At 41.0% G+C, this 23,750-nt stretch overlaps 1 protein-coding gene across 4 annotated transcripts in view; it reads left to right on the top strand.

The window, feature by feature from the left end:
• The window catches only part of ARID4A (AT-rich interaction domain 4A), a 79,631-nt gene extending 60,636 nt beyond the window's left edge, over nucleotides 1-18,995 (top strand). For 2 of the 4 annotated variants that reach the window (XM_067554869.1, XM_067554870.1), the window contains exons 17-26: nucleotides 4,221-4,418; nucleotides 5,586-5,663; nucleotides 5,850-5,934; nucleotides 6,121-6,322; nucleotides 6,544-6,606; nucleotides 7,519-8,652; nucleotides 8,858-8,962; nucleotides 16,106-16,318; nucleotides 17,229-17,375; nucleotides 18,461-18,995. In XM_067554869.1, the coding sequence (XP_067410970.1) occupies nucleotides 4,221-4,418; nucleotides 5,586-5,663; nucleotides 5,850-5,934; nucleotides 6,121-6,322; nucleotides 6,544-6,606; nucleotides 7,519-8,652; nucleotides 8,858-8,962; nucleotides 16,106-16,318; nucleotides 17,229-17,375; nucleotides 18,461-18,564 (2,329 nt within the window). In that variant the 3' untranslated portion in view covers nucleotides 18,565-18,995. The remainder of the gene's footprint in view (nucleotides 1-4,220; nucleotides 4,419-5,585; nucleotides 5,664-5,849; nucleotides 5,935-6,120; nucleotides 6,323-6,543; nucleotides 6,607-7,518; nucleotides 8,653-8,857; nucleotides 8,963-16,105; nucleotides 16,319-17,228; nucleotides 17,376-18,460) is intronic. The other 2 variants (XM_067554871.1, XM_067554872.1) reach the window with 2 other exon arrangements.
• The last annotated feature ends 4,755 nt before the right edge of the window (nucleotides 18,996-23,750 follow it).

A 23,750-nucleotide genomic window follows, 5' to 3' on the forward strand; every position in this document is an offset into this window, starting at 1 on the left:
TATCTCCATACCCACAACCCTACCTCCTCCTCCGTTCCTCTTCAGGGACCCATCTCACAAACAACTTTTACAACAGGAGGTCGATCATTTACTCTAGATTGGTGCCATAGAGCATGTTCTCTCCCAAAACAGAGGAAAGGGTTTTTATTCCCATTATTTCCTCACCCAAAAGAAAACTAGAGGTTGGAGACCCATTTTAGACCTAAGAAAATTGAACAAGTTCATAAAGATACAAAAAATTCAGGATGGTTACTCTGGCTACTATATTGCCAATGCTGGAACAGGGGGACTGGTTTGCAGCCCCCAACCTTCAGGATGCATATTTTCACATTACTATTCATCTGGCCCACAGAAAATTCCTAAGATTCACACTGCTCAACAATCACTATCAATACACGGTGCTTTCGGCCTTTGCTGCTCCAAGAGTTTTTTTTTCCATGGTCCTTGCTGTAGTAGCAGCTTACCTTCGCAGATAGGGGAATATGGTGACACCCAATCTCGATGATTGTTTAATAAGGGCACATTCCTACTTGGAAGCTGTATACGCAGTTCACACTACAAGGTCAGTATTTCACACACTAGGCCTTACGATAAATGACAAAAAAGCCACCCTGGAACCTGCGCAGCAACTAGAGTTTATAGGGGTGCAACTGAATTCCATTACCGCCAGGGCATTCCTACCAAACAACAGATTTCAGGCTATTGTAAATCTGGAATCTGTAATACAAAGCAGCCCAACGCTGGATGTTCGTACATGCCTTCAAATGTTGGATCATATGGCAGCCACTACCTTTGTAGTGCAAAATGCACGACTGCACATGAGACCACTTCAAATGTGGCTCGCAACAGTGTACAAATCACACAGACACTCTATATACAAAACAGTATCAATCCCAAAAAACATCAAACAATCATTGAAATGGTGGACACAGCCCAACAACCTTCTAGCAGGAACTCCATTCGTAACAGAAACACCCTCAATTATGATCACAACAGATGCATCACTAATTGGATGGGGAGTGCACCTACAAGACCATACCATTCAAGGCAAATGGTCACCACAGGAATGAAATTACACATAAACCTACTGGAGTTACGAGCTGTCCGCAATGCATGTACATTTCCTACCTCTAATAGCAGGGAAAACGATCAAGATAATTGTGACCCTTCCATGCCTAGGTAGCCATCTGAAAACGCCAAGGTCAGGGCAGGCTGTAAAAGGAGAGCAGATTCTCCCAGCACTGGTGGGTGACACTGAAGTCAGACTTCCCAATGAGCCACAAACTGCTTCTGATTCCCCACACTGGTTATCAAGAAGCCAGTATACAAATACACACAGCCCCCTTGACTGCATTTCAGTCTCTGGCTCCCAATCAGCCACTAGGTCCAGTAAAGAGATCAGTTATTTAAAACTCTATGCTCTTAACCAAAAAGGTTTCTCCTGACACTTGTGGAATTTCACAGGAACCAAAATGGAGTCCAGAGTCACATCAACAAGTCCTGGTGACTCATCAGGTATATCCTGGCTTCTCCCCCTGGGCCCCTTGTACCTGTGAATTTCTTAATGGGCCATCAAGCAGGCTTTTGTTCTGCAGCCATCCTGTCTGGGATGTGACCCAGACACAGCACAATTTGAAATACAGATATATCAAACATACCCATAACTTCCATTACACACATAACACATGAACATAAACATCATCATCTTACTTAGCACATTATAGCCTTTCCAACAGTACCTGACATGGCATATCTTACATGAATTACTATGATTTTGACATACTGATGTCAAACAATATAATTTCCCCTCTCTCCTTCCCCCCAATCCAGCCAGCATGACAATAATGACAGACAATATTGCCTGTATGTTCTACATCAATCGCCAAGGAGGTGCAAGGTCCACTTCTCTATGCTCAGAGGCAATAAGTCTGTGGAATTGGTGCATATCCCACAACATCCACATTTCAGCGGCATACCTACTGGTACCCAAAATACCATTGTTGACACCCTAAGCAGAAAGTTTGGCAATAATCATGAGTGGGAACTACACAACACAGTCCTGCAAAGCATCTTTCGTCAGTGGGGTTACCCCTCAATCGATCTATTTGCGACAATGAAGAATCATAAATGCCATTACTTCTGCTCGAGAGCAGGCCTAGGGGCACACTCACTGGGAGACGCATTCCTCATCAACTGGAACAGAGGTCTCCTGTATGCATTTCCACCTATACGCAGGGACAGTGCGAGCGTGATAATGACCGCTCCAGCATGGCCTCGACAACCATGGTTCACTTACCTCACACAGATATCGATCCACTCACCAATACTTCTCCCACTAGTCGACAATCTTCTCTCCCAGAACAATGGAACCATACCCCATCTGAGCCTGGAGAATTTACACCTCATGGCATGGTTCCTAACTGGTTCCGACAAGATGAATTACAATGTTCGTAACAAGTAAGGAATGTTTTACTGAACAGTAGAAAACCTGCCACAAGAAAAACTTACCTTCAAATATGTTGTAGATTCTCCTTATGGTGTCAACGAAAGCAGGTCAGCATGTTAACGGCATCAATCCCCACTATACTTGAATATCTGCTGGAAATGAAAACAAATCTGGATTAGCAATTAGCTCAATCACAGCACACCTTGCAGCTATTGCCACCTTCCATGATCTCATTGATGATACCACAATTTTCACGCATCCAATCATTAAACGCTTCATGACCAGTATACAGAATATGTACGCAGACATACATCCTCCCATAATACTATGGGACCTCAATTTGGTCCTCCATGTGATTATTAAGCTGCCGTTCAAGCCTTTAGCAACTTGTTCACTACTGCATATGTCCATGAAGGTGGCATTTCTAGTCGCTATCATATCAGCACGCTATGTGAGTGAACTTAGAGCACTTATGGCCCACCCACCATATACAATATTTCACAAAGATAAGGTGACGCTACGACCTCATCTAAAGTTCCTCCCCGAGTTAACATCAGCATTCCACCTTAACCAATACATCCATTTACCTACCTTTTTATCTGAAACCACACTGCAGCGCACAGGATGCGGCCTTCCACATGCTCGACGATAATGCCAGATGAGCCATTGTGTTCTACCTAGAAAGAATGAAATCTTTCAGGAAATCTCCTAAACTCTTCATATCAATTACGGAACGTTCCAAGGGTAACGCCATATCCACCCAAAGACTTTCAATTTGGATTTCTACCTGCATCCACATATGCTACACACATTCAGGTGTGATGTCACCCCAAAGCATCAGGACACTCTCAACCAGATCAGTTGCTATATCCACGGCCTTCTTGTATAACATGCCAATTACTGAAATATGCAAGGCAGCGACCTGGTCCTTGGTCCACACTTTCATAAAACACTATGCCATCGACCAAGCATCGAGACATGATGCAGCAATCGGACTATCACTAGTCTCTTCTATTCAACCTAACAACTTCGAAGCTCCCTCCTCCAACTGAGGGAACTGCTCCAAATCACCTGGAGTGGAGCACCTACAGGGACACTACTCGAAGAAGAAGAGAAAGTTACTCACCCTGTGCGGTAACGGAGGTTCTTCAAGATGTATGTCCCTATGGGTGCTCCACTACCCACCCTCCTTCCCCTCTACTTCGGAGTCAAACACGGCTCTACAGTAGAGAAGGAACAGAGGGGTCCTCATCATGTGCGCTAAAAAGGGTGCCAATGGCGCCACGAGACAGGGATGGCGCATGCGCGACCCAGATGGGCACTGTTGGTGAAATCTCTGATCAGGATGCGCCAACACCTGGAATAGAGCACCCACAGGGACACACATCTCGAAGAACCTCCGTTACTGCAGAGGGTGAGTAACTTTCTCTTCTCCACCTTCTTTCTGTCAGTAGCATATGTTTCAGAGGATAAACGTTAAAGCTTTGAGATAATTAGGCACATAATCATGTTAAAATGTGACCTGTGAATAAATCCAATGCATAATGTTTTTACACTTCTGACACGCAAAACAGAGTGGAGGTGTTTGACTTGAAGAAGCTATGTCCAAACTTGTGTTTTATACATTGCACTTCATGAAGCAAGGAAGCCTAACTGCAAACTCTTCTCTTTGCCTTCCTCTCATTACAAAGGGAATATTTAACTATGCTTTGGAAATTTTAGATCTCATTGTAACTACATAATCAATGGGCATTATAAATATATCTTGCTACAGGGAGGAAATTGAAAACAAAGGAGAATCAGAAGGGGAGGAAGATGAGGAGGACACAGAGCCCTGTCTAACGGGAACCAAAGTGAAAGTAAAATATGGACGTGGAAAAACTCAGAAAATTTATGAAGCCAGTATTAAAAGCACAGAAATTGATGATGGAGAGGTTTTATATTTAGTACATTACTATGGCTGGAATGTAAGGTAAGAAGGAGAAATTACCATTTTAACTTCATTTTTATTTACTAAAAGGATTGTATTCAAGAGGTTTTTTCTTTTTAAGAGAAAATGTCATGAAATGGGGAAGAGTAATGGGTCTCTTGGCCCTATAGTGAATTAGTAATGCATGATAGGGTCAGATCCTGCTAACACTTTGTCATGTGAGTACCTTCACTCACATATGAATAATCCCATTGAAGCCAATCGAATACTACATGTGTAAGTGTTTGCAGGATTTTGGCCCATCTCTGTTTAAAACTGTGAGTAGTATTGTTATCTTAAATTGGAGTTCTTGTGGCCGTAAATCCTGTGCCTGGTTATAATTGTCAGCAGAATCGGGCATTTGGTGAATATAGTGAGCTATAGTAGTGGCTTTTAAATTACTCTTGCCTTTTAAGAAAGTATTGTGCTTCCAGATATGTCATCCTCGGTATTAGAAACTGTGTTGCGTTTATTAGTGGGGTACCTTATACAGTTATTGGTGTATTAAACTCTGAAATTTCAGCAACAAAAAATGCTGACAGTTGAACACTGGCTATAATTGAAGAGAATATATGTTTTCAGAAATTCATGGTGGAGGTGAGCAGGAAAGCTGAACTGTGAGGGTCTGCAGAAGAACATCCACCCAGCACTTTTGTTGTATTACAAAAACGTGCATTCCTTGTATTTAATACCTGTTGTATAATGGCATTTCTTTATTCTTACAAACAATTTGACTGTGCTAATGTCACAAAACTCAAATATATTTTAAAATGTTTTCCTTGTACTTTAAAATTTGAGATTGCTTAGATTTCTCAGGAATTCAAGGAGGTGGCAGACTTCTTTGAATGACATTATGACATCACGTAGGTTTGAAAGAAACCTTTTTAACTAAACTTCTATTTACATCCCCTCTTTTATATTAATAATAATTAATAATGCAGGAGAATTTCAAAGGCACAAATGGCAGTTAGGCACCTAACTTTATTTATGCCTTTGAAAGTCTCCCCTAATACTTAGTGTCTTTTGCCAGAGGATTTGAAAACTCTTTAAAAACACAGGAAATTATGAGTATAACAGTATTAAAGATGGGGAAAATGAGGCGTGGAGAGATTAAAACTGAATTTCCTAAGGTCACATGAAGTTGATGGAAGAGTCTGTATTTGACCCCAGGTCACCTGACTTCCAGTGCTTTGCTGGCAGGAGACCAGGAAGGTCTGCACCTTCAGATTTCTTCAGGCTCTTAGGAAGGTAATTTAATAAACAATAGCACTTAAATACATTTTAAAACATTAGTTACTTGATGTATTTATAAAAGGGGATGGGGCTCTATTTTGAATTTTTAATAAAGTTTTTGCAATTTAGCTTTGAACCACGAAATTACAATAGAACAGTTTTTAATGGTAGTAGTAACAGTGTGCTGTGTTTTGCCTTTAGATACGATGAATGGGTGAAAGCTGATCGGATTATCTGGCCTTTGGATAAAGGAGGACCAAAGAGAAAACAAAAGAAAAAAGCAAAAGTAATATTTATAGATCAGTAAACTTCTTGTGATAGAACTTAATGGCTCTTTCTGGTTCTCAGAATAAGAGTTTATTTAGTTGTTCACTCCCTAATCCCCCGTCTCTTAATGCGTAGGTCAAAAAGGATGAAATTTTACTATAAGGAGTGATGTACATTCATAGAATGCCAAATTTTGTGTCTTCAGAATAAAGAAGACCATGAAAAGGATGAAAAGAAGGATGAGGAAAAACAGAAATCAAAACGTGGCCGCCCCCCTCTGAAATCTACTCTTCTGTCAAACATGTCTTGCAGTTTATCCAAAACACCTAATAGTGAAGGTAAAGCAGGAGCCAGAAGTGCACGGAGCAATTTGTCAGATTGCTCGCTATTACCAAATGGAATAGAAGGTACACCTGATGCAGTCTTATGTAACGCTTAGCTGCTCATACACAGAAGAAGTGTATGTAAATACTAATAATGTAAGCCCCCACTTTAGTATGAAACCTTTAATAAACATGTTGCTGTAAGTCAACAGCTGTGAAGTCCTATGTAGTCAGTCAGTCAGTTTACCAGCTATATAACAAATGTTATTCTATATGAATTCATGAGTTTTGATTTTGATTTTTAGGAACACCTCGGAGGCAGACAAGACGTAGCTCAGGAATGTTTGATTCTGATAGAGGATCAAATGGTGAGTGATCTCTGTCCTGTGTTTTAGTTTTTCATACCTTTTTGAAAAAAACAACACCCCCGCCCCCTCCCTAGCTGCTTTTTTCCTGTGAATTTTAATGCTGTTGAAAGAGCTAAATTGACACCAGTGGAGAAAAAAAATTCTCTATTTCCTCCCCAAGCAGATAGGGACGGGGCAGCTACCCCATGTTCTCACACCACTTTGCTTCAGTCCTAATCCAGAGATAAAATTCTAGCCATTACTATGGTCACTCAATCTTCAACCTGACAGCTGATGCATCCAACAGGGAGGCTAGTTAAGTACAAATGGTGGCTGTGTGTTTTGATGATATGAACCCTCTGTCTAGTAGGAGATGAAGTGAAGCCACCAACTCATTTCATATAGGTCGTTGCACAGCTATCAGGCACCATAGTATTACTCGCTGTCTCTATGGTTTCTGATTCAAACCAGTGGTTTTTAGCAATGAAATTGCTGTAACACATTACCAGTCTTCTGAACCATTCATTCTTTTTTGAGGGGAGATGATTGGGAAGGAGATCTTTAGATTAACATTCAAGTTATAAGGAGATCTGTAAAACTGTCCTGTCCTCTTGAACTGTGATTTATATGTGGTTTTTTGATTTCTACCCAAAAAAAGTAAACACACAAAAGGAGAGTTTACACCAGTGCTACCATACTTCCATAGAGGTCTAAAGTAATACTCAGAAAAACTGTAGCAAAAATAGGTTGAATAATGCAACACATTTGGATCTTTGAGTTTAAGAAAAAAAAAAAATTAAGATTTTTGGTTTTGCATCAAGTGATTTTTGATGCTGTGTCTGTGTGGGTTATTAAATAGTATTTGCATAGCTGATATAAGAAATTGTGGTTTGACAATGACCTGATGTGATGTTTTTAAATATTTTTTGGCAGATTCTGGTTCATCTGACAGTGAAGCTGATGAGACTTCTGAAAAGAATATGAATGAAGAATTTTCTCCAGAAATTTCAGAATTTGAAAAAAATGAAAAACTAATTGATGAGAAACCTGCTGAAGAAAACCCAAAGATCCCCCATGCATTGATGAAAGAAAATGACAGGACTCAAGTGCAGCCTCTAGAAACTTTGAAACTGGAAGTTGAAGAAAGTGAACAAATAGTTCAGATTTTTGGAAACAAAGCTGAACAAGTGGAAGAAATAAAAAAAGAGATAGAAAAGTCACCTAAAGGGAAGGGAAGAAGGAGCAAGACAAGAGACCCCTCTTTAGAGAATGTAAAGATTTCCCCAGGAATCCAGGAAGAGGGAACAAATGAAACCTTTATAGAATCTGAAAGATCAGACATTTCTTCCTTAGACAATAAAGAGTTTTCTCCCACTACTGAAAATGAAACAGACCCTTGTACAAAAGAGAAGAAGTTTTTGAAAAGGAAAACATTGGAACAGACATCACCTGAGAAGAAGGTACGACGAGAGTATGAGATGGAAGTGCCAAATATTGTGTCTGAGGAGAGGACCAATGAATGTATTGGGATGGAGGAATGTAAAGACTTCAATGAAGAAGAGTCACTCAGAACTGAAAATGAGGAAATGCCATCTTTAGTAGCAGAGTCAGATCAACATGTTCAAGAGCTGACGAATGAAAACTTTGAATGTACATCTGAGGAGAATGAGCATATTCCATTAAAAGAGGAGGATGACACTATGCCTCAGATTGGACCTGAAACTCTACTTTGCCATGAAGTGGATTTGGATGACTTTGATGAAAAGGAGAAGAGCACTAGTGAGGATGCAGTAACAGAAAAGCGTGACCCCAATACTTCGACCTCAAATCCGTCTGCCTTACCCTCTGCTGTCCAGCCTAACTTCTCTGTGGCCTCGCCCCCTGCTCTTAGTCAGGATGAATCACGCAGTATAAAAAGTGAAAGTGACGTAACTATTGAAGTGGACAGTGTGGCAGAAGAATCTCAAGAAGGTCTTTGTGAAAGTGAGTCTGCTAATGGATTTGAAGCCAGTACCACATCAAGTAATTGTAGTATAGCAGTACAAGACAGAGAGATTGGAGAGAAGGGTAAGTGTTCGCTGTGTGAAGAGCCAATCTCTATTTTGACAATTCCTGAAACCGTTGTAAATCTTGTATTGCTTTGCTAAGGACTATTGGCTCAAAATTGGCATTTGACTTCCTCTAAAGCTAGTTTTGAGTTCAATCTATTTGTTATAAAAAGGGTATATTGAAAGCAAAAATATTTAAGAGACACGTTCCTCTTTTCCTTCAGGTCAAAAAAGGCCAAGCGATGGCCATAGTGGGACACTGGCAAAGAAACAAAAGCGTACTCCAAAGCGATCAAGTGCTGTAGCCAAAAATGAAAAGAACGGAACAGGTACATTCAGAAGCGAGTGTTTGTGCTGTATTACTGCATGTGTGTAGTTATTTATCGCCATTGTACATGTATAAGGGTTTCCTTGCCAGGGCCTTTAATTAGTGTTGACTGGACCATTGACTATTAATCTAGTAGGATATACCAGCTATTCAGTAACCATGATATCGGACTGTCTCATGACTGTTATCTTCATTTTCATTAGTAACTATTGTTACAAGGCAGTTGAATGTGAGAAGATATCAAACATTTTACAGTTATTTTGGCTGTGTGTTCTCAGCTTGGTTATCATTTTTGCCCGTTTGCTGAATAGAAATACTTCCTTGAAAAATCATGTCAGAGTGCTTCTTAGGCCAGAAAGATACATTAATTATAACATATAAGGAAAAATAGAGAAAGTGAAATGAGGTGAGTACGACACATTTAGAGATAGGGCTTTTATATGTGGTTGACGTTTTGATCAGATATATGTAACCGTTTAAAATCCAGCTGCAGAAAGTCTGGATTTAGTCTTGTGTACCCCCTTATAAGTAATGATGATCATACATAGCCAAAGGAATCGAATCAAATAAGTCAATAGAGTCTGTGCCAACCATGGCATGGTTCAGATTTAAAATCTAAAATATTTTGGGTTCCCACAGTAACTGCAGCAAATATTGTTTATAGGCTGTTATATATGCAGAATGATGGGATTAAGATCTCTGTGGGAATTATAACTTAAAATGTCCTGAGACTTGCATGTTTGAAATGTGAACCTTTATTTTGGCATTATTGTAGGAAGTCTTACTTTTTTTTTGTTTTTGTTTTTATAAAATAAATCTAATAACTATGCACTGAAATACAAGATCACATTGCATGTTTATGTGAATATGGCATAATATGCATACTCTTTATTGAAATGATCATACATTGTTCACATCTATATGTTATTGGTGCATTTTCACTCTGAAAGGTGACTCTAAGGCCTTGTCTGTACAGAAATAACTAAATGTGGTTTTAAGTCACACCTTTCTGCTTTTTTGGCAGTGAATACTTATTTTGGAATAAATGTCCTTATTTTTGTAGGTAAAAATTATATTTTGTCAGGGGCTTTACTGCTCCTACCATGGCGATTAGGAGGAGTTCTGACACACCTGAAGATTGTTCATAATGTACCTAACAAAATTAGTAAATATTAAACTTGGGTTTGTCAGTAAACTAAAACAGTTTGGAATGCACACAAGGATCAGGGCCTTCTGCATAAGGAAGCACAATTTTATCTTTCACTTTTCTGACCTTAATCACAGTTTCTTCTTTGAGTGCTTGCTCATGTTGATTCCAAGTAGGTGTGTGTGCATCGCGTGCACAGTCTGCTGGAAGATTTTCCCTAGTGGTACCCGTAGGGTCAGTGCTGGTGCCCCCTGGAGTCGCGCCTTCACGGTGCCCTATATAGGATCTTGCCGACCCTCCGCCTATTCACTTCCTTCTTACCTCCAGTGATGGTCACTGGAACACTGCTTCTCTTGCATTGCAAGTTCTTCCCTGTTGTTCTGTTTAAGTACTTCTAAATAGTTAGTAAGGAGTGGTTAATGTAGTCTTAGGATATAATAGTGTACTCCCACTTATCGGGTAGTCTATTTTTCCCCACCCCGAGGACAGGGCATGCCTAGCTTCAAGCTTTGTGGGTCCTGTAAGAAGCCTATGCCCAGGAACGACCGACACTCATCCTGCCTTATGTGCCTAGGAGAGTCACATCAATGGGACTGTTGTAAAACTTGTTCCATCCCAAGACCCCAAAAGAGAGAAGTCAGAGACTGAAATTCCTATTGATGGAATCTGCTCTTTGACTTCTGGAGCAGAGCCCGGCAGAGCAGAGACCATGCACCTTGGCATTGGTGATAAGCATGCTGGCACTGGTGAGGGAATGGCACCCAGGCAGGCCTCTACATCCAGAAAGCCTCTGCACCGGCACACTTCCCCAGCACTAAAGGGCTTGGCATGTGGAGAGCAGCAGCACCGCTCCCACTCTCTAGTGTCACATAAGAAGATGGGCCGGGGCCACTCACCGACACTTAAGTCAACGGCACATAAGGAAGGTGCCGAACCACACCACACCACTTGAGCACTGAGCCCAAAAGTATGGCACCATTGACTCCGGCCCCGAGGAGGGTTTCGTTGAGTCCAGGCCCTGTGGATTCCCCGCTGAAGGAGAAGTAGGAGGAGGACTTGCAGCTCCCCTCTATGCCTGAGATGTCTGAAGTAGTGAGGGAGCTCGTTGACGACACGGCCCCACTGCCTCAGCGGGACTGAGACCAAGGACCGGCACCAAGAGGATCCATGGTACCATCCCAGGGCAAGCTTGCCATGATGGCCAGGTCTCGCTCCCCGGCACCGTCCAGGACAACATCTCTGTGGTCACCAAGGAGCAAGCAGTTCTCCTCAGAGTTGGAAGCAGAGTCATATACTTCAAGGAGGAGCTGGCACTGCAGCAGACCCCTTGCGATGCCATTGCCCCCTCAATGGCAGGTGCCGCTGCAGCGGCCATTCTGGACCCTGTGAGCATACCACCAGGCTCAGGGGTCCCAGTCCGGCAGGTCACACTCCTTCGTTTCAGACTCTAGGCCCTGGCCAGCCTATTCTCCTGGAAGCTTACCTCACGACACCGGGGAAGGCTCTAATCCTGGCGCCAGGCCTGACACTGCCCGTGACCCCGGCACTGAGGATGAGGAGGCGACACTGCTTGACCCTACCAGTGCCACAGACAGGAAACAGCGGCGCCCATCAGAGCATCTTCATCTTTAACCCCTATGAGGCCGTGGTGGGAGCAGCACCCATGCCAGTACAAGATGACAGCAGGGTACACCAAGAGCTACTTCATAGAGTAGTTCTGAATATGGGCCTCTAGGCGGAGGAGGTTGTGGAAGAAGCAGACCCTGTGGTAGACATTCTGGCCCCAGAGGGGCCTTCCGGAGTTGCTCTGCTGCTAATAAAGACTATCTCAGAGACCACAAAAACCTTATGGCAAATCCCGCCTTCTCTACCTCCTACTGCGAAGAAGGTAGAGAGGAAGTACTTTATGCCCTCAAAAGACCACAAGTACTTTTACACCCACCCTCCTCCAGGGTCAGTCGTGGCAGTGGTCGCAAATAACCATGAGCGGCAGGGACAACAAGGCCCCATGCCGAAAGCTAAGGATTCCAAGAAGTTGGAGCTGTTTGTGTACTCCACCGGAGGGCTCCAACTTCAACTTCATATAGCAAATCAACAGACCATCCACAACAGGTGCGCCTTTAATTCGTGGCAGTTCATGGAGAAATTCACAGAGTCAGTACCATTGGTCTCCAGGACTGAATTTACTGTCATAGTGAAAGAGGGTAAGGCCGTAACAAAGACTCTGCTTCAGGCAGCCTTAGATGCGGTGGCTCAGACTATGTTGTCAGGCATAACCATGAGAAGGAGCTTCTGGCTCCAAGCCTCAGGCCTCCCTCATGAGGTCCAACTAATGATTCAGGACCTGCTGTTTGAGGGCCCACCCCTGTTTTCTTCACAAACTGTCTCCAAGCTTCATAATCTGAAGGATTCTAGGGCCATGCTCAAGTCCCTTAGGTTGCATTACACCAGCATCCCAGAAGAAACCTTTCAAGCCACAGCCCATGCCTCAGTTCTATCAAAGCAAGCCAAGGCGGGACTCCAACCATAGAAGGAGCAGGAATAATAGGAGTTCACCACAATCCTCCTAACCAGGGCTCTGGTCAAATGAGGCAGTCCTCAGGACCCAAGCAAAACTTTCGAGGGTGTGCCTGAGGACAGCACACCAATCAGTGTATTGGATCCACCCCTCTTTTTATTTTCAGACCAACTGTATCACCTTTACTGTGTGTGGTCCCAGATCACATCAGATCGATGAGTTCTATGCATGGTGAAATTGGGATATTCACTGCAATTTTCATCTTGCCCACCTTCCCAACCCTCACCCTCCCTGTCCTTCTTCAGGGAACTTCTCACGAGTAAATTCAACAAGAGGTGAAAGCTCTTCTAAGGGTAGGAGCAGTGGAAGAGATTCTTTGGGAGCTAAAGGGAAAGGGATTCTTCTCCCGTATTTCCTAATCCTGAAAGCCAAGGGAGGCCTTCAACCCATTCTCGACCTGCAAAACCTCAACAAATTCATGAAGAAGCTGAGGTTCCGCATAGTCGCCTTGGTTTCCATTATCCCCTCCCTGGATCCAGACGATTGGTACACCGCCCTCGACCTGAAGGACGCATACTTCCATGTGGCCATCTTCCTAGGCCACAGGAAGCTTCTCGGTTTTGTGGTCAATCAGACCCATTACCAGTTCTCGGTCCTGCCCTTTGGGCTGTCCATGGCACCTTGGGTGTTCACCAAATGCATGGTGGTAGTCGCAGCATTTTTGAGGAAGATGAGAGTACAAGCGTACCCTTACCTCGATGACTGGTTGGTCAAGGGACATACCAGGGCACAGGTGGAAGCAGACATGAGGCTGATAAGTTCTACCTTTGACAGGTTGGGCCTTGTGATCAACAAACCAGTCCAGAAGATAGAATTCATTGGGGTAGTGCTGGATTCTGGTCTGGAAAGGGTGTCCCTCCCAGAGGCTCAGGGCATCATAGAAGACTTAAAACATTATCCCAGTACAATGGCCCAGAATTGCCTATAGCTACTGGGGTACATGGTGTCGTACACCTGTGTTGTCCAACATGCAAGGCTATGCCTCAGGCCCCTTGAGGCGTGGCTAGCATTGGTTTACCACCCAGCTCGGGATGATATAGACAAAGTAGTCTGCTGCCCCCTCCCCCCCGGCCCAATATTAGAGACCCTAGATTGGTGGTGCAACCTTCACACTATATGTGCAGGGAGTCCCTTTTTCGGCACCTCACACCTTTCTGTCTAGTGCCAGATGCATCAGCAATGGGTTGTGGGGGGCTCACCTAGGGGAACTCAGGACTCAAGGGCTTTGGTCGCATACAGAGCTCTTACTTTATATCAGTGTGATGGAGCTAAGGGCAGTACACCTGGCCTTCCAAGGTCACCTAAAAAGCAAGGCAGTATCGGTCCTAACGGACAATATAACAGCAATGTTTTATATAAACAGACAGGGTGGAGCTCGGGGGGAGTGCCAGGAAGCCCTCAAGTATGGGACTTCCGCATCGCTCAATCGATACACCTGGAAGCATCCTACCTTCTGGAAGTTCAGAATGCCTTGGCCAACAGCCTCAGCAGATCCTTTCTCAGTCAAAAGTGGTCCATTCGCCCAAATGTGTTGAGCAGCGTCTTCCATTAGTGGGATGTTTCCCACATGAACTTATTTGCCACAGAGCTCAACAGGAAGTGCCTGCAGTTCTGCTCCTTTCAGAACCACAGCTCAGGGTCCATTGCAGATGCTTTTCTCATCACATGGACAGGCCAAGTGTTCTGTGCCTTCCCTCCAACTTTGCTCATCCATAGGGTCCTGCTGAAGATCAGGTAGGAAAAGTCCCCCGTGATTCTGATAGCCCCCGCTTGGCCTTGCCAGCATTGGTACACCATGCTCCTCGACCTCTCACTGGACAATCTGATCACTCTACCTCTACTCCCGGACCTGATTACTCAGGAGCATGGCACCTTTTGGCACCCCAATCTTGAGTCGCTGCACCTCATGGCATGGAAGCTCCATGGCTGAACCTGGAACTAGCATGCTTGGAATTGGTTAGGGAGATCCTCCTTGACAGAAGTAAACTCTCCACTAGGGCCACTTACCTAGCTAAGTAGAAGAGGTTTTTGGTTTGGGCTGCCCAGAAGCACATCCAGCCCACACAGGTGTCACTTCTGACAATTCTGGACTATTTGCTACACCTAAAGCAACAGGGACTATCTGTGCCATCAATTAAGGTTTACCTGGTGGCCATTTCAGCATTCTGTCTCTGGGTAGCAGGACACTCGATCTTTGCTAACCCTTTGGTTGCATGTTTCCTGAAGGGTTTGAACAGGCTGTACCTACATACGCACTTGCCAGTTCTCCACTGGGACCTCAGCCTCATTTTCTCAAGGCTGATGGGGCAACCATTTGAACCTCTAGCAACGTGTTTGCGTCTCTACCTATCCTGGAAGATGGCCTTTCTAATAGCCTTAACTTCTGCCAGGAGAGTATAAGAGCTCAAAGTTCTCATGTCAGAACCTCTCTATAAAACTTTCTTCAAAGATAAGGTTCAACTTTGTCCTCATCTGGCCTTCACACCAAAGGTGGTTTCTCAGTTCCATGCGAATCAGGAAATATTCCTCCCGGTTTTCTTCCCAAAACCAAATGCTAGCAGCAGGGAGTGTAGACTGCATTCTCTGGATGTCAGGCATGCTTTGGCCTTCTACATTGAGAGAATCAAGCCATTCAGGAAAACAACTCAGCTCTTTGTAGCGGTAGCAGACAGAATGAAGGGACTACCAGTTTCTTCCCAAAGGATCATGGATCACTCCATGTATTAGGACTTGCTATGACTAGGCAAACGTGCCCACCCCAGTGATAACGGCCTATTCCATGAAGGCACAAGCATCCTCTGCAGCATTCCTGGCCCAGGTTCTGATCCAGGACATTTGTAGAGTGGCAACATGGTCCTCTATTCACACCTTTGCTGCCCACTGTGCTATTACCCAACATGCGAGAGATGATGCCACTTTTGACAGAGCAGTACTTAAGTCTGTGGGCCTTTGAACTCTGACCCCTCCTCCTACAATCTAGCTCGGGAATCACTACTTGGAATTGACATTAGTAAGCACTCGAAGAAGAAAAGAATGGTTACTAACCTTCTGTAACTATTGTTCTTCAAGATGTGTTCCTCATGTCCATTCCAAGACCCACATGCCTATCCTTCTGTTGGAGTAAGCCAGCAAGAAGGAACTGAAGAGGCGGAGGTTCAGCAAGACCCTATATAGGGTTCCATAAAGGTGTAACTCCAGGGGGCACCAGAGCTGACCTTACGGGTACCATGAGGGGAAAACTTTCCCTCGGACTGTGTATGCAGCGTGCACACACCTACTTGGAATGGACATGAGCAACACATCTCGTAGAACAACAGTTATAGAAGGCTAATAAAAAGTCTTTATGTAACATAGATCATAGGGTTAGACGAATACCAAAATATAGGTCTTCTAATCTAAATTAATTGCTTTTATTACAGGACAAAGCAGTGATAGTGAAGATCTTCCTGTCCTGGACAGTTCAAGTAAATGTACTCCAGTAAAACACATAAATGTGTCCAAACCACAGAAGCTTGTGCGATCCCCTGCAAGAGTAATTTCCCCTCACATCAAAGATGGAGAAAAGGATAAACAGAGAGAGAAACATCACCACAGTGCTTCCCCTAGGGTGTATAAATGGAGTTTTCAACTCAGTAAGAATATGTTTTTAAAGAGTGTTAAATATTTAAATCAGAATTCAAAATTATATTAGCACAATATCCAGAGTTTGCTATGGTCAGTTCCAAAAAGGCACGACATGAATGCTCAATACCATTGTAAAGCCAGTTTTATTAGTATAGTGCATTTATTTCGGTACTTGACTTTCACACAGTAACAGTCATTTTAAAAATTGCATGATTTAAATTATCCGTCCCATTTAATTTTCAGCATGCAATTAGCAGTTATTACTTCAAGAATCTCTAGACTGTGAAACTAATATTTTATACAATTTGAAAATAGTTTGGAATACTAGTTTTCAGATGGCATAATCCAGACATTCATCTCTAATTCTGGAGTAACTGGATTATTGGCTGCAAAAATTCAGGTTTGGATTGAAGAGTTGAACTGGAAGAGCAAGATGACAAACAGAATTATGGTGTAATGGGAGAGGAGGAGGCAGTACTTTTGTTTTTAAGTTCCAAGGTACTGTAACCTAAAACTCTGGGGGTCTGAGACAAATATTTTAGAACTAATAATCTTTTTTCCCATTACCATTAATGTAGGACTAATGATGAATCATGGGAAAAAATGTTGATCCTTGTAAATACAGTATAATATATAATCAATATATCATAACTGTCAGTGTATAAAGAGCACAGTTCTTGCTAATCTCTTTACCATAATTTATACACCTTTGATTAAATGAAATTTAATAAGAAACTTCGTATTTTGAAGAGAAAAAAGTGTGGGTTTTGGCTATCTGTATTGGATGTAAGTCTACTTAGGATAGTATTATGGAAGTACATTATTGGTTTGCATGTGATGTTGTACTCTCAAGACTTTGCAGCTATCATTTTTTTAAATCACCAGTGTAAAGTAATTCATTATTTTCCCACTGTTAAGATGAACTAGACAACATGAACAGCACTGAGAGAATCTCCTTTCTACAAGAAAAACTACAGGAGATCAGAAAATATTACATGTCCCTGAAGTCAGAAGTAGCAACAATAGACAGAAGAAGAAAACGATTAAAAAAGAAAGACCGAGAAGGTAACTTTCCAGTTTGTTTTACACTCAGTCCTTCCTCTCATGAAAAGTCTGTTTTAAACATGTAGACCCCAAAACATTAAATTTACATTTTCTGCAGCCATTATTTTAACTTTTTGGGAAAACCGTTACTATATAAAGTTTAATTTGTTTTCTATCCATACCATATAAGATTAGAAACCAGAACATGGTTTGCTTTTCAAAATGTTTTATATCTAATAAAAAAAATTAAAATCTTGCTCATATAAAATTACATTTTAAAAAGACAAGGATGTGGACTTACCCTAGATCTGGGTTTTCACAAGTAGCATAACAGATTGTCTAGTCCAGTGTTCCTCAATTATATTTCGCCGTGGCACCCTTGCGCGGCCATGCCATACCCTCCGCCGACAAGTCCACAAAATCTTCCCCTTTTCAGCGGCACAGTGTAGGCTGGTTTCGGCAGCCGCGCTCTCCAAACTGTTTTCCGCGGCGTGATCAGCTGTTCGGCAGCGCACAATTTCTGTTAATTTCAGCGGCGCGGTTCCGCTTTTTCACAGAACCCTTCAATTCAGCCGGGTTCCGTGGAACACTATTTGAGAAACACTGGTCTAGTCACTTTTATGATGTAAGGCATAGAATTGATAAGTTTAGTTATTCAGTTTGTGTGAACATAAGAGAAAAGGAATTGACAAAAATAATCTGGACCCGTTTCATAAAACTTTTTGTAGTAAAAGTAAATCTTATTTTTAATCCAATAATACCTGCTCAGATACCATAGAGATGAGTACAATATAGAAACATACAGAAAATAGATAGTTTTCTAAAACATTAAGGCTTTGAAAACTTGCTAGTCGATAATGAAGGTAATGTTCATTAAAATGAGCAACTAAGGACACTATGTTGAGCCCCAGGGATAATGTGTGCGGGTATGAGGTAAGCTTCAACATACAACTCTATCCATGTACCTCAAACCTGACAGGCCTCACTTGGGATCTATTAAATTGTTTTGTTTGTGTACAGACACTAAATCTGACAGCTAAGCAAGCCTCCAGTGTGAAGGATAATTTGACAGTCTGGTGCTGATGTCCTGCTTTATGTTCTTACAGTGTCTCATACGGGAGCATCCATGTCATCTGCTTCATCAGACACTGGAATGAGTCCATCATCATCCTCTCCTCCCCAGAATGTGCTTGCTGTAGAATGCAGGTGATACACATTTCTCTGCCTTGCCAGCAATTTGCTGCCATGGACATAAATCCTGAAATATAACCACAAAAAGCACTCAACTGGTTTGACATTGCCAAGTACATTCTGTACACTCTTCCACTGCTGGACTGTATGTTTCCTTCCCCCTGTTTTTATTTTATTTTTTATTTTTACTGTTGAGAGAAATTAAGCTCATTGGTAACTGAAGGTTTGTAGGCACAGACTGTCATGTTTGTCATCGTGTTTATTTGTTTTTTGTTAATACAGAGAAAGGGCACTTAACAGATTTGAAAAGTTATGTCCAATGAAGCATTCAGGTGTTCTAGGAAATCATAAAAAAGCAAGTGCATCAAACAGACATCAGATTATTATCAAACAGAATCGAGTTACTGCTGCACTTTCACCCAGCTTGTATGCTAACCCTTGGTGAGTAGTTCCTCTTTGTGGAAGCACTTGCTATACAGAACTGCCAAAGTATGTGTTCAGCAATGTGCCCAGTTTTAAAGATGTAAATGGGACAAAATAAATTGTGAAAGGAAGTGTAGTTGACTGAAAACTACAGTTGTAATAAGTCTTCCACTTTTTATAGGATTTTTGAGCACACAATTATGCAAATATTTTAATGTTTATTAATGTTTACAGTGGAATTGTGAATAGGTTTTCAGTGGACTATCTTATCCCTTGACAAAAATATTTTGTCTTTTTTCTATGTAATTTCAGAGTTTTTATTTTGTTACAAAAAGACGAAAAATGAAATATATAACAACAATGAAGTTATTTAACAAGATTTCTAAAGCTGAATTTTTTTGTGTAAAATAAGGTATCTTGCAACTTGTTAAATATATTTATTCAGACATTGGATGTTGTATTTTTATGTATTTTTTAAAATATTAATAAAATTGGAAAAAAATTCTAGGTTAGTTCACTCTTTTGAAAAAACATACCTATCAGTTGTAGCTCTTACAGGAGGTTTTATCAAATAGCCATGCCTGTATGTGCAGTGGGTCTGTCTATTCTTCCACAACGTAGAACTGTAATCAGGCATCTGGATTAAACGTTGACCTTGTTTGGAAACTTTGGCAGTCCTAGTACTTACATTGTTTTGAGGAACAAATTTTATTGGGTTGCCCTTAAGATGCTTTGTCAGAGTTTTTATGTTTGCTATACTGCCGAATGAATTTATATCTCCCAAAGTTGAGATGCAACAATAAAGTAAAGCAACTGTGTATGCTTTGTCTGTGGATTGTCCCACGGGCTGATGCAGTTTGTAAATAACTCTTCCAAAACCATGTATTTAAAACAGTTTGCATATACATTATGTATAAAAGTGATTTTTTTATCAATTTTTTATTCGTTTGTTCATTGAAAGGGGTTTTAACCCCTCTTTCTGTGTTTAAAATGCTGTAGAGTAATAACATAGATGCTCTAGACTGTATATCAGGATATTATGGTTCACACAGCAGAAAGTCAGAGCGAAACACTAGTGATGGGGATAGCATTACTAAAATTGATGTTTCTTGAAACTTCATTTTGCCACATTTGTCAACTTGTGATTCCAATTCCTTCCATTTTCGCAGCGAATTAAAGAAAAAGTACTCTTGTAAAATGCACTTTCTGTCTTTTCTTAAGCAAAGCAGAATTATTTCAATGTAAGATAAAATGGAGCTCATTAGAGAGCATTAATAAAGGCCATGTTTTAAACATAGGCTTTATATTTTGTTATTTAAATAATTGTTCTTGTAAATCTACTGACATCTGAACAATAGGAAATTCAAACTTCATAAAGAGTTGTAAAGCTTTTTTTTAGAGCTATCTTTTACTGTTAATTTTATATTAACTATGAATCATAAATAAAAATAATACTCATTTTATAAGGAAAATAACATGGGTCACATTTTCTCAAATTAACTTCCATGCTTAATATTTGCAGAAGTAAATCTTAACTGTTGAGTATAATTCCATGCATTGCTCTTGGATAAATGTACATCTTGTGCAAATATTTAGCCTGTGTCTAAATACTGCCATTGCTTCTCTAGATTAGCTAGAAAGATTTTGACGTAAGTCACCATTTAAAATGTTTTTATGGATGAGCTTTCTGTCCTGCTGCATGGTCATTCAAAATGAAGAACTTGACTGCTTCTATTTCACTGGCTGGCTAAAATATGGCCAGGAAAATGTTAAAAGGTGGGTCAGGCAGCCATTCAATACTTGAATATTAACTGGGAATTTGGTTTTTGGAGACTAAAAACAGATAAAAGACAGCTTTTCTCGCTTTCTACTGTTTACCACTGGTGCTATCTCTACATATATTGTTTTTCTAGTCTGCCTCTTAGACAGGGGTCTATCATTTGGCCAGACTCCCCAAACACCTGTTTCAGTAGCTGTTTAAAGTGTTCTATCCTAATTATTTTTGTCATTTTTAAAACAAACATTTACTAGCCTTAATAGGGAACAATTCTGTACTAGCAGGGAAATGGAAAAGATGATGTAGTAGGCTTTTCAATACCAGCTTCATCTACAATTCCTTTCTTCTCCTCCTCCGAAAACAATTCTTAAATGAATATGGTGAAGGAGAGACAGGGATGATGGCTGGTATTAAAATGACTATTTAATCAGTTTTTATACGACTAATAATGATGGTTTACTTTCTGGTTGTGCTAGAGGATTTTTTGGCAGGTTTATTCTTCCCTTCTCATCTCTCCCATTCTCATCCCAAAACTATATACTTTATTTGGCGGGTATGTCAGGAGAGAAGAGTGGGTCAAATTCTGCTTTTTTACATCAGTTGAATCTCTGTTTCCATTGACAAAATTGCGCTACTCTTAACAGCAGAATTTGGACCCTTCGTAGCTGAGCTACCAACAAGAGTCACTGAAGAACAACAAGTTGGCCCATTAGGAAACTGATGCTATGATGCAAGATAGCGCTAGGAATTGACAATTGAATTGGTGTAAATCTGAAGGATTGAATGTTATAGAAACATGAATTTGAACCAGTATTTAAAGCAGAATTGTTTGTTTCTCTGTGTCTTGAAAGTAGGTGACTCCTTTCTCCCTTTGACAGCTAGTTAATATTCTGTTTCATTAATTGTTTTATTAATATTCACTCATTCATTAATTTCACTAATCCAAAACACTTAAAAAATTTCTCCAGACCCAGGTACTTAAAGGGACTTACTGTAGGGAAAGACTCCATGCATCTGTGTTTGTTTCCATACATGTTTTAGCAGCTATTTCATGTCCTAGTATTAATGGTTTTAAAAAAATAGGTAAAAATGTATGTTTGTTTATCAACACTCTGTTAAACCTTCTTTCTGTATTTCCCTTCTTCCCACTGATGTTTGCCCAAGGTATCTGATGTGTTAACAAAAGCTTTCTCTTGCCTAACCAGTCAGAATAGAGCCATGAAGTCACAGTAGTGACAAATGCCATTTCGCAAGCACTGGATTGTCAGTGCATGAAGTCAGAAGATGGCGTAAACAAAAAAGGAAGTTATACACACGCACTTAGCAATTAGTAATGAAAGGATATTGTGTTATGGGAAACTAAGAGCACATACTTCAGCAAAAGATAGTATCTTTTTAAAGTTTTCCTAGACATTGGCCCTTTTAAGTTAAAGAACAGCTGCAGAGCAGCAAAACTGATGCCACTTCTTTACAGTTAGTGGTATTTTTACTCAGGTCAGATTCCACTTGAGGATCTTAGTGTTTTAGACATTAATGAATTAAGCCACCCAACACCCCTTTTAAGTAGGTAATATCTTCATTTTATACATGGGGAAATTGAAGAGCAGAGTGGTTACCAGGGTTATTCAAGATGACTGGCAGAACTAGAAAGAGAACATAAATCTGGTGGCATCCAGCCTGTGTCTTAACCACAAAACTGTCTGACCTTCCGCTCTGGTATCTTTTACTCAGCATGATGTTTGTCTTTGGGATGCAAATGTGCAAATTAAACTTAAATTACACGATTCCCTCCTATAAAATATGTTCACCTTCAGTCCTTGTAAACAACAAGAGTACACTTTCTCCCTTAGGTTTATGAGGATGCTGAAGGGCTTTTTTGGGGTGATGTTTATTGGAATCTGCCTATCGCAATGTCTTCAATAAATATTGAACAGAAATACTTCTTTAGTGCTTAGTATTTAGTATTTCTTTAATAGTCTAGGCCCGTTGCAGGAAAATCCACATAGTGTGAACGAAAAACCCTTTGAGATATGTGCAGTTTCCATTCTGCTATGGGCAAGGAGTTTATTTCCCCCCCCCCCCGCCCCCTCCCCCCACAGCCCATGGATTGACCAGTGCGGTTCTCAAATCCATACAGGTCTTAGCAGGTCCATGGGCCAGTAGACCAGGGTCATTCATGCACTGAAAATAGCTCATCTTTTTCCTTTTTCCTAAGTTGCATGTGATTCAAGCAAGTGGAATGTAGTATGTGGTGAAGGTTCCCCTGTGATGGAGCTGGGCTACCAAGGCTTCCCTTTCTGGATAGTTTTTCCATGCTGTTGAAACATTTTCCAAGATAAGAGGGCAGGCCATCATTAACTTGTTCAGTGGATTCCTAGGTGGTTCGTGGAGATGGTGAAGACAATTTGGTCCTTTGAGCCAATTTGGTTAGACTACAATGGAATGCTAAACAACTCCAAAAAATACTGAATTTTACCACTTTGGTTTAGCCTTCTAAGTGTGTGAACAGGATTACTTATGTAGCCATTTTACAGATTCCATGCGTTGAGAACTTGCTCATGCTTTTTAAGCTTGCAATTTTTAAAAATCACCTGCTACAATATTCTCTTAAAATGGTGAGCTCAGCACTGTTTTCTAAAGATGCAGGGAGCACGCAACTATCAAACTTGCGTGAAGCATATGAGGAACTTAGCTGACCCACAGATATTCAAAGATTTCCAGTCTTCAAATGCAGACATTTTATAATTAGCTCACATTCTCCTATATTTATCAAGCCATGGAGCTCGCACTGAGAAATGTATATGTTTACTCTATTGGTGAAATGTTAGAAATACCAGTATGTTTCCTTCTCCAGCATTGATGTCTGAGGATGTATCTTAAAAGGATATGTATTAAATTACCTATCAATTTAAACAGTCATATGGTCACTTTTAAATAGTGATCTATTGATACATGTTAATTTTTGGAAATTTAGCAACAACCAAACTTCTGTGATCCCTTAACAT

The sequence above is a fragment of the Emydura macquarii genome, unplaced genomic scaffold (genome assembly GCF_026122565.2).
Source record: "Emydura macquarii macquarii isolate MOO-44397 ecotype Brisbane River unplaced genomic scaffold, CSIRO-AGI_Emac_v2 contig_1551, whole genome shotgun sequence".
In the NCBI taxonomy this organism is placed as follows: Eukaryota; Metazoa; Chordata; order Testudines; family Chelidae; genus Emydura; species Emydura macquarii.